At 32.2% G+C, this 12,234-nt stretch overlaps 1 protein-coding gene and 1 pseudogene across 1 annotated transcript; both read left to right on the top strand.

Annotated features, from left to right (window-relative positions):
* Positions 1-854: 854 nt before the first annotated feature.
* LOC138339216 (uncharacterized) lies at positions 855-3,273 on the top strand. Its single transcript, XM_069290798.1, has 5 exons — positions 855-870; positions 942-1,135; positions 1,276-1,630; positions 1,693-2,082; positions 2,774-3,273. The coding sequence occupies exons 1-5, from the start codon at positions 855-857 to the stop codon at positions 3,271-3,273; spliced, it is 1,455 nt and encodes a 484-aa protein (XP_069146899.1).
* A 659-nt stretch (positions 3,274-3,932) lies between these two features.
* On the top strand, positions 3,933-5,326 carry LOC138339649 (uncharacterized mitochondrial protein AtMg00810-like; annotated as a pseudogene).
* The last annotated feature ends 6,908 nt before the right edge of the window (positions 5,327-12,234 follow it).

Raw genomic sequence — 12,234 nt, 5'->3', positions numbered from 1 at the left:
AAAAATTGTGTTTGACTAATTTATTTGAAAAGTGTATCTTCATAATCAAATTGTGTTTTACTGATCTTTTTTTTAAAAAGGAGAGTCAAATTATAAAAAAGAACAACTATTAATGTATTTTTATTATTAAGATTATTTGATACATAAAAACAATTGTAAATATCTATTATAAGAAAATAAATCAAATTTTATTTTTATTAAATTAAAATGTACATATTTAAATTTTCAATTAATATTATACTTTTTTGGGAGGCTAAAATCTATAATGTTGCAAAAATATTGTTATTATCCTTTTTTCAATTCTACAACTGCCTTCCTACGATCCGTAGATGGCTTCCTAGAATACTGCCTCAGTGCTAAAAACACAACTTTTTCTTTCCAATTCAACTTTCAATTTTTAACGCGTGGCATATATGTTGGATTGTGGATGGAGGTACAAAGATCATAAGATCATTCTTATCCTTAAATCTCAACAGTCAAATTTAAGAACAATATTGAAAGGGATTTTAGGGAATGTTCGAGGTAAGGCCCTTGATTAATTACTATAGTTTGAGGATTAATTGAAATTTTGTAGACTATTGAAAGACATTATTGTAAAGGAATTAAACAAATGTATTAATGTGCGTTAATCATGATTAGTTAAAACTGTAATTATACACTTTTTAGTTAATTAGAATCAAGTACAGTTAGTTACAAATTTGTTAGAGCTGAATCAGTTTCTATATAAGTAGGTTCCATTGTACAGAAGAAGAGAATAAGAAATTAGTTCATTCTTTTCTCATGAATATTTTCCAATTCTCTTAGCTGCATGTCAATGTTCTTATTTTTTGCATAATTCAATCAACAAATTCTTCATGGTATCAGAGCAAGGTTTGATCATTGCTACAATCGATTAAACAATCTCTGCTTAATTTTTCAAATTATTTTTATCAATGCTGAAGCAGTAGTCGGTACTCAGTTGAGTTCATCTATATCGATCGATCATCTACATCCTCTCTATCTACATCCCTCAGATGCACCTGGTTCTCTTAATGTCGGGATCATGCTCACTGGAACTGACAATTATACTTTGTGGAGCAAGGCGATGCAATTGGCTTTGCTTGGGAAGAACAAATTAGGCTTCATTGACGGATCAGTGATGAGGAATCACTTTTCAGGAAATTTAGCTTGACTTTGGGACAGATGCAATGCGATAGTTGTTTCATGGATTCTCTGCAATGTAATGAAGATTTGCATAGTGGAGTTCTTTTCTGTTTAGATGCGCAATTGATATAGGCAGATCTTAAGGAGAGATTTAACAAGGTTAACAATTCTAGGATTTTTCAACTTTACAAAGAAATTTTTACTTTAGTTCAAGGTGTCTCTTCTATTTCTGTTTACTATTCGAAGCTTGAAGATCTTTGGGATAAATATGATTCCATTATGCCTCCTCCTTTGCGTAATTGCCCCAAATCAAGAGAGTTTTATGATCATTTACAATATCAAAGGATGCTGCAGTTTCTCATGGGCCTAAATGACAATTATAGTCAGGCTAGAAGTCAAATTTTACTAATTCCTCAACTTCCTAATGTTAATCAAGCCTATGCCCTGGTTAATCAAGATGAGAGTCAGAAGTTGGTTGCTGGATCAAGTAGGTTGATACCTGAGAATATGGCTCCCACTGCTATGTTTACTTCTAGATCTGGATATCAGAGACCGAAAAACCTTATGCTCCCAATGCAGTTTGTGATTACTGTCACATAAAAGGTCATTTGAGATCTGATTGTAACAAGTTACTGAAATGTGAGCATTGTCATAAAACTGGACATCTCATGGTTAATTGTTTTCGTTTAATTGGATATCCACCTGATTACAAGGGTAAAAGAGAGGTTGTAGTGGCTGGAAATTTCATTTATGATACAGGATCTGTGAATCTTTCCAATTATGGGAATCCTCCCATTTATGGGATGATGCCGATGTCAATGCTCACTCCAAGACAACATCAACAGTTATTGAGAATGTTAGAGAAGACTTCTATTGCTGAGATTACTGGCAGTGCTAATACTTCTATTGTTGAGACTACTGGCAGTGCTAATATTGCAGGTACATCTTCTTTGCCTATTTTGAAATGGATAATAGACACAGGTGCTTCACATCATATGATACATGATTCTAGATATTTACAACACAAAGACTTGATAGAAAATGCATGGAAAGTTCAATTTCCAATAGGGGATTCTGCAAATGTTACACATATTGGAGATTGTCACATAGGTGGAGGTGATGTTCTTTGAAGAGTCTTATGTGTACCTGCATTCAAGTTTAACCTTATGTCTGTTTCCCAAGTGACTAAGGATTTGAATTGTAGTGTTATTTTTTTCTCTAAATAGTGTGTTTTTCAGGATATCTCATCTGGGAAGGTGAGGGTGATTGGTGAGAAGGAAGATGGTCTTTACACAATGAGTTCTTAGAGCAGTGATGAGAAAGTAACACCACAGAGATGTTTGGCTGCAACTCAAGATGTAGATGTTAATGTCTAGCATCAAAGGTTCTGTCACGTGCCTATGGCTGTAATAAGGAAAATTCCTTTCTTCCAAAAATTTGGTAGCACTTTTACATTACATAATTGTGAGAACTGTCCCTTGGCTAGACAAACAAGGGTGCCATTTCCACATAGTATCAGTATGTCTACTTGTACCTTACAGTTAATTCACATGGATGTTTGGGGTCCCTATAGAGTTGAAACTTTTGATGGAATGAGATATTTCTTGACAGTTGTTGATGATTTTTCAAGGTGGACATGGATTTTTTTTGATGAGGCTTAAATCCGATGTCAGTAGTTTGTTGAAATATTTTTTTACTGAAGTAGAGACTCAATTTGGTAAGAAGATACAGAGAGTAAGATTAGATAATGGTTTTGAGTTTTTCAATTCTACCTGCAATGAATTATTCAAATCACATGGTGTTATACATGAGAGTTCTTGTCCACATACACCTCAACGAAATGGTGTTGTGGAAAAGAAACATAGGCACATTCTTGAAACTGCTAGAGAAATCAAGTTTCAAGCTGGTTTTCCAGATAAGTTTTGGGGTTGTTGTGTTCAAGCTGTTGTGTATATACTGAATAGAGTTCCTTCTACTGTCTTAGGAAATGTGTCACCTTTTGAGGAATTGTACAACAAACCTCCCTCTTTTGATCATATGAGAGTTATAGGTTGCTTGTGCTTTGCCACTAACCTCATGAAACAAGATAAGTTCAGTCCTAGAGCAATAAAGGCTACAGAAAGGATATAAACTTTATAATCTGGAGAGTAGGACTTTTTTTGTGAGTAGGGGTGTGGTATTCTTGGAAACAAATTTTACTTTTGAAAGTGATAATACAACTGATCAAAGGCACACTTTTACCACAGAGATGTTTGGTTTTGATGATATTGTTCCTACTACAACTCACATTGTATCATCACCTGATTCAATTCCTGCTCAGGTGATGAATACTCCTTCCCTAAACTCACCACTCATACCCTCTCCTGATTCATACTCACCTCCATCTAATGTCATTACTGCACCACAACCAAGAAGATCTACTAGAGGTGTTAAGCCTCCCATATGGCACAAAGATTATGTCACAAAAACTAGTTCAAATAGTTGCCTTTACTCCATAGCTTCAGTATTAGATTACACAGGATTGTCATGCAAATATTAGAGTTTTGTTTCAAAGGTTTCAGTTGATACTGGACCTGTTAGTTATTCTGAGGCTGCAAAAGATAGTAGATGGGTAGAGGCAATGCAGACTGAAATAAAGGCACTAGAAGACAACAAAACTTGGGAACTAGTGGATTTGCCTAGAGGAAAGAAAGTTATTGGATGAAAGTGGGTTTACAAGATTAAATATAATGCACATGGAGGTGTAGAGAGGTTCAAAGCCAGGCTGGTAGCTAAAGGTTATAATCAAAAGGAGGGTTTTGATTATCAAGAAACCTTTTCTCCAGTGGTTAAAATGGCAACTGCTCGATCTGTTATCTCTATTGCAGCTGCAAATAAATGGAGAATTCAACAAATGGATGTGTATAATGCTTTTTACAAGGTGATTTGTATGAGGAAGTATTTATGACTCTGCCTGAAGGTTTTGGTAGGAAAACAACCAACACTGAAGCTTGTAGATTGTTGAAATCTCTTTATGATTTGAAGCAAGCCTCAAGGCACTGGAACATAAAATGAACTACCACCTTGACATCATAAGGTTTCATTCAAACACAAGAGATTACTCTTTGTTCACTAAGAGAAAAGGTGACAGAATTATGATAGTACTCATCTATGTGGATAACTTATTATTGACAGGGAATGATATAGTTATGATCAAAGAGACTAAGAAAGCACTGCAGCATGCTTTCAAAATAACAGATCTCGGGGAACTTAGATATTTTCTTGGTTTAGAATTTGCCAGATATGAGGATGGTATACTCATGCACCAGAGAAAATACACACTAGAGTTAATAGCAGATATAGGACTAGCAGGAGCTAAGCCAGTCACAACTCCAATGGAGTTAAATCAAAAACTCACTTCTGTTGAGTTTAATGCCATCATACCTCTTGCCACACAGATCCACTATTGGAAGATCCTGCAAGTTATGAAAGGCTGATTGGGTGGTTGTTGTACCTCACTACTACCATGCTTGATATATCATTTGTTGTGCAGTGTTTAAGCCAGTTCATGCATTGTCCAAAGTCTTCACATATGGATGCTGCACTTAGGCTGGTTAGATATCTCAAGTCAGCACCAGGTTTGGGAATATTGATGTCATCCACAGGAAGTAACAGTTTATAAGTATTCTGTGATGCAGATTGGGGCTCATGTATCAATAGTAGGAGGTCCATTACTGGATATTTAGTCAAGTTTGGAGATTCACCTATTTCTTGGAAGTCCAAGAAACAATCCACAGTATCTCGCAGTTCAGCAGAAGCTGAAGACAGAACTATGGCTTCAACAGTGGCTAAAGTAGTATGGCTGGTTGGCTTATTTCAGGAACTTGGTGTTCATATTTCACTGCCAATATCTTTGCATTCAGACAGTACCTAAGCTCTTCAAATTGCAGCCAATCCTGTTTTTCATGAAAGGACAAAGCATATCGATATTGACTGTCATTTTATTAGGGAGAAGATTCAAGGTGGACTGATTATAACAAGATATTTGTCTACTTTAGAGCAACCTGCTGATGTTTATACAAAGGCACTTGGGAAAGGCTCTAACAATCATATTATGTCCAACCTAGGAATGAAGAATATCTTCATAGCTCCTAGTTTGAAGGAGGGTGTAAAGGAATTAAACAAATGTATTAATGTGCCTTAATCATGATTAGTTAAAACTGTAATTATACACTTTCTAGTTAGTTATACAGATTAGCTTCTAGAATCAAGTACAGTTAGTTACAAATTTGTTAGAGCTGAATCAGTTTCTTTATAAGTAGGTTCCATTGTACAGAAGAAGAGAATAAGAAATTAGTTCATTCTTTTCTCATGAATATTTTCCAGTTCTCTTAGCTGCATGTCAATGTTCTTATTTTCTGCATAATTCAATCAACAAATTCTTCAGTTATTAGCAATGTGTGATTCTTGAATTTGCAAAAAAAAACATGAATTTTTCTTAGATCCTAATTTTTGTTTAAAAAAAGGGTGGGCATATTTCATGGAATTTTATCAAAGTTCTAAACTTTGGTGCTTGTCCGTTTAAATATGAGAATTAAGTTAGCTTATATTCTTACAATATTCCAAAGGATAGATGTTAGGGACTTAAATGATCTTCTTTAGGAAGTAGTTATAATGATCTAAGCTAATCGGACTCGGGTTCGGATATTTGATACGTGTATGGAACAAGAGGTTGAATCTTTCATGATTTAATTTTAAAATTTGAGGGTATATATTCATATATGGATACGAGTGTGGGGATTCAACGAAAAATAATTTAAATATCTAAAAATAGAGTTATATATTTAAATTATGAGACATAACTGGAAACCTAACAAGGGATATTTCTTAGGAGAAATATTGATCAAGAAGAGAATCATAGAGATATTTGGAAAGCAACTTACAAAAAAAAAAAAATTGATACAAGTATTTCATTTTATTCAATTTCACTTTAGCTTTTGTTTTGATAACAAAAATCATTATATTTGTCCTGAATTTCTCCGTTGATTTTGATCGAAGTACTAAAAATTAGTTGACCTAATTCGGTAGGGATTTCATATCTACACCCACACCTACACCTATCTTTGTGTCGACCTAGGTGCAACACCAAAAGAGAATAATCCAAAATACTTAGGTAATGATATTATTTATATGAGTGAATACCTTAGGGGAATAAATACTCACACACTACGTTATTGTTCATCACTGAATAATTCTCAAAGGGGTGTTACGGATCAATTTGGATCGGTTATTGGTTAAAATTAAAACCAAACTAATTTAATTGATTTTAAAATTATCAAAACCAAACCAAATATTCGTCGATTATGTTGTAATTAATTCCTGGTTTGGTTATTCGGTTATTCACCATAGACAAAAAAAATTCATTCAAAACGTTAAAAAAGTGACAACAATCCATTCAAAACGAAAATAGTTAGAATGACTGATATTACAAACATATGATCACTAAATTTACTAAGAATAAAATTTCAAAATTCACTATTTTGGCTTAGAAGGAAGAGACGGTGAAATTTTCAATCTCATAAAGAATTGTCAAAGACACTCATATACGTGAAACCAATAAGATAAATATTATCACCTTGAGCATTTTTACTTTCATAAGTAAATTATAAATAAATTTTGACGAAAACACATATAAGATCTTTAAAATTGTTTATAAAAATAATAATAATAATATAATAGTAATAATAATAATAATAATTAAAATAGTAATAATAATAATAATAATAATAATAATGAAACTTTCACATATACCACTTAAAAATAATTAATTACTCTCCATAGCTATGGTTTGATAATTTCAATTTGTAGCTACATGTTATATGGAGGAGAAAAGCGAGCGAGACTGACAAAGAGAGAGAGAGAGAGGAGAGAGGCGAGAGAGGGGGGAAAAGAGTGGGAGAAACATGAATTGTATATGTACAGTGGTTAGATAATTGTACATTATACATATGTATTTGTATATATGGCAAGAGAGATTGAGAAAGGGAGGAGAGATGCGAGCGAGACTGAGAGAGGAAGGAGAAAGGCGAATGAAATCGAGAGAGGGAGGAGAGACGCGAGCTAGATAGGGGGGAGAGTTGGAGAGAGGTGAATTGTATATGTATATTATACATATACATTTGTATATAGGGTAAGCGAGATTGAGGGAGGGAGGAGAGAGGAGAGAGGTGAGCGAGAGAGGGCGGAGAGTGGGAGAGAGGTGAATTGTATATGTACATAATTGTATATAATACATACATATTTGTATATACGCAAAGCGAGATTAGGGGAGGAAGGAGAAAGGGAGAGAGGCGAGAGAGATTGGAGAGGGAAGAGAGAGGCGAGCGAGAGAGGAGAGAGAGAAGGGCAGAGGTGAATTGTACATGTATATAGGTTAAATAATTGTATATTATACATATACAAATTTGACTAGTTATACAAACTCGAAGTCAACTCACGTAATTAATGTATAATGTTAGTTGCGAGTGGTAATTATAGCAAATTATAGCTATGATAAGTAATTAAATAGTATATATTTGTTTTGTTGCATAATTTTCACATAATAATATAATATATGTCTATAAATTGTTAGTTTGGTTCGATTTTTTTAAACAAAACCATAATCATGCCTAAATACTATCGATTTTAAAAAAAATTTGAAACCGAACCACGCCTAACTCAAATAAATCAATTTATTGGTTCAACTTTTTCTGTTTGAATCGATTCTTAACCAAATCATGAACACCCCTTAATCTTGAATTATCTTTTTATATAAAATACATGACTAATAACACGTTTGAAATTTTTAACTGTACTTTGAAAAGCTTATCCAAAGACTTAGAGCCCGTTTGGATGGGCTTAAAAAGTAACTTTTAGAAAGTACTTTTGAAAATGCTGAAACTTATTTTTAAAATAAGTAGTTATGGGGGACTCACGAGGTCCATATACCGACACGGACGATCTCCACATGTCTGTGCAGACGATCTCAACTCACTATCATAAATTCAACATATTTCGCACGGACGATCTCCATGTGCCCAAATTGTAATCATAACTTCTCCATCGCACGGGCGATCTCCATGTGCCCAAATAATCATAACTCCATCTCAACACGGATGATCTCCACGTGTTAGCCTTTACTCATACCTAATCTCATGTTTATACATGTGCACAATATTATATCAAACAAAAGGGATAGTGTAACATCTCAACAAAATCAAATGTCTCTATGACATATAATCACCTCAATTATCACAATTATATGGGTTCAGTAAAGAACAGAATTACACATAATAAATCAAGTCAATAATATATCAACTAATATTCATATGCTTTGACATTCTCGGATTACAATCCACATCCTATTGTTATAAGTCTTACCTTTATAACACCGGTACTCGTACCATTCTCAATCCATCACAATCTAACAATTAATCACAATGTCTTTTATTATCCGTTTTCATCATTAGAATTAATAAAGGTGGACAAGTCAATCCACCAAATCCCATTACTCCTAACACATACCACAAAGAAATACACGAATTTCATACACTTAACAAGGGTTTAGAAATCCACTTGCATTAAATAATCAAACAATTACTCCAGAACTTGAGCCTTCCTTTTTCATTATTCTTCCACATCAATACAATCTATTCCAATAAATGACCACAATAAGATTTCAAAACTAAAATAACGCTCATTTTACTATAGGTTTAGGTTAGACCGAAAAACTCCCCCAAATTTATAATCAAGTTCCTAGATCTTGATGTCAATAGTCAATTAACATGTCCAAAAGAAAATTCTAAATTTTCAAGCCTAGGATAAGTCTCAATTTCTTTAGTATTACCACTTTAATGATATTCAAATAACTCAATACACCAAATACCTATCTCAATATATTAAAATATAACTTATAATGTAATAATAAAAATAGAAATCAAATTAAGTTAACTACGAAATATAGTATGCAGAATGTTAACTATTTAAAAAATATATCGATCCTCATTTCTACGATTGAATCCTCAAAAAGGCAATCATTACCAATCATTACATACCCACCACAAATTGTCTATCATAGCTTTTTAAGAACCAATATTTCCTATTGTTTTCTAACCATACATTAAATATTATATATTTATATGTTAGCAGCAATTACCCAGAAACAAAAAAGAAAAGAGAAAGGTTTGAGGTTTTACCTGTAGCGCGAATGTTTTCTCTTATGGCGCCGAATTATGCCCTCTTCCCCTATTATAAATATTTTTCTTTTATTTGTAGGTAGAAAAAAACCTAACCATATTCTATTATAACTTTATTATTATTATTATTATTATTATTATTATTATTATTATTATTATCATCATCATCATCATCATCATCAATTAATAAGAAATGTGTATTGCACGTTTGTCTCATACTATTTTATAAAATTTGTATAAACATAATTTTATATTAACAGTTATTTATCTTATAATTTTTATAGATATGTCAAAATTTGTATAGATTAGTATATACGTATATAAAACTTACATGTGCATCCAAAAGGAATAAATAGAGATTTGAAATATAGTCTTCTAGACTAAGACATATTCTAGTAAAATATATAGATGTTTCTCTATTCACACACAACCATTTAGGTTAAATAATATTATAATTTTATTTTTACTTATTTGTTTGACAACTAAGAAACACTCAATATGTAAAATCAATCAAGATTATATAACACCTAATCTAATAAGATGAATATTAGCTTTAAATTTAAGAATAAAATATACAACATTATCGAATTTTACCTTCTATAAATATTATAAGAATAAGAGTATATCATCATTTTTATTTTTATCTCGTTGTCTACTTTCATTTTCATTTTCCTCTCTTACTACATACATATATGAATACTTCCCACTTTGTGTATACATTCACAGATTCTTCACTTCTCAAGTATATGAAAATCTGGAAAATAACCCTAAATTATTTTTTAAACTAAAACTCTTACTATTTTAATTTTTAATATAAATTTAAAAGGCTCCAATACAAAAAGGAAAATGAGAGTTTCAGATCAGAATTATTTACGATTCTTATTTTCCTCCTCCTCCTCCTTCTTCTTCTTATTTCACCACATGATAAGCTTTAACTGAAATTACAAACTTATCTTGTATTGTTAATGCCTATGTCACATCCTTACATTATACTTATTTCTATAAAATCAGACTATGAAGAATTTGGACTTGGGATTGGAATTATGAGATGGTGAATGCATATGATGATGTGTCTGTTCGTTCATAGTATTTGCAAAATTTAAGAGAAAAAAGCTTAACTCATCGGTGGCCCCCTAAAGTTGCCATCAATTTTCACTTAGACACCTTAACTAAGCTTTGTTCATTTTAGACACCTCATGTCATGCCTCGTTGTGTCACTTCGACACTTTTTATTGACATGGCATAGTGAGTGTAATACACTCAATACCAGCGCATGAAAGACTCATTTAATCATTTTTTTTTCATTTCTTCCTCATTTTTCAGCCACCATCTCTCAAACTTGAACTCCTTCAATGGAGAAATAGTTTTGATGATACTACAGACATAAAAGATCGAATTTCAACACAAAGAGATTTCACAAAAAGATAAATTTCAACCCATTAGAAAAGCCACGATTCATGTTGTTGCAAAGAAGAAGATCAGCGGAAAAACTTGAAAAAGACAATGGGTGAGGTGGGAGAGGGGTGGAGAAGACGATGTAGGTGGGGAAGGGGTTGGGGTTAGGGTGGGCAAAGGTGTAGTTTACGTTTGATGGGTGGGGAATAGCGAAGAAGACGATCTGGGTGGGTGCGAGGGGTACGGGTTGGGGTGGGTGGGGTGGAGAACATGACCTTGGTGGGGTTGAGTTCTTTTTTGAATTTTTTGCGTAAAAAATTTCACATGTCATTAAGTCATTGGCTACTTCTTCATTCTACTAAAATACCATTATATAAAAATTATTTTTAATATATATGCCACGTGTTCTTATTTAATTTACCACGTTGATACGTCATTGGGCGAGTGTGTCACACACACCTTATATATTTGACTGATTGTTTAAAAACTGCTAAAATGACACAATTCAGTATGACCCGAGGTGTCTAAAATGGACAAAACTTAGTTAATGAGTCTAAGTGAAAGTTAGTGCCAACTTTAAGAGGCCACCGATGGATTAGGCCCGAAAAAAAAGTCATTTTACTTTTTTTATGAAGCTATACCTAGGAATTTTTGAGGATTTCGATATTGGCATGTGTAATTGAAAAACAAAAAAGAGTGTACTGATATAATGGAAGAAAAAAACTGTTAATAATTTAGCGACTAAGTTCAATACCTTAAATGTATTAAAGGAAATTAAATAGAAGAAAATGTCACTTAACTTTTATAGAGCCCTTTTATAATCCAACTTTCAACTATTAGATTATCGTATTACACGTGCAATACTCTAATATTTAATATTTAATATTTAATAGACGTTCCTTCGAAATTTGACTCGTCATTTATTGTTTGACATGACCATTTATGATGAAAAACATCTTTCTTCTTACCCCATTCATGAACCCTCAAAGAAGTCCAGACGCAACAATCAATGAATGAACACCTTATATTGACGTCAAAATGAATAACTATATATATACTAGATAATTTAAGATATATGATATGAGCCCAATATAATGAAAGACCTATTTACAGGCTCAATATTACAATATTATGTATACTTATAATCGAAATTTAATTAGTTTTTAAAAAGAAAAAAATATTATGACATTTTCAAATAAAAAATAATAATAAAATATCACATGCTCCAGTATTATTTTAACGTCGTGTCAAACAATATATTTGAATTAAATAATTAATTTAATGATATTCTTTTTCTATTTTATTTGAAAATCATCAAGAGAATTACTTAAAGTTGTGAGTCTATTGATCCATCTATAGATCAATTCTGAATACATTTCAAATTTGTTTTTATAGGTGTTATTTAAAATAATGACCTACTTTTAAAATATATTTTTTAAATATTGAAGCTTAATTTTAGTTATATTTTAATTTCATTTTAATA

This window comes from Solanum lycopersicum, chromosome 11, assembly GCF_036512215.1.
Source record: "Solanum lycopersicum chromosome 11, SLM_r2.1".
Taxonomy (NCBI): domain Eukaryota; kingdom Viridiplantae; phylum Streptophyta; class Magnoliopsida; order Solanales; family Solanaceae; genus Solanum; species Solanum lycopersicum.
Note: the sequence above shows the minus strand (reverse complement) of the source record. Positions and strands in the feature narration are given on the sequence as shown.

Coding starts and splice junctions, on each gene's coding strand:
- LOC138339216 (XM_069290798.1), top strand. Junction 1,631..1,692: donor GAAGTTGGTTGCTGGATCAA/GTAGGTTGATAC, acceptor TCTGGATATCAG/AGACCGAAAAACCTTATGCT. Junction 2,083..2,773: donor TGGCAGTGCTAATATTGCAG/GTACATCTTCTT, acceptor TGATTTTTCAAG/GTGGACATGGATTTTTTTTG.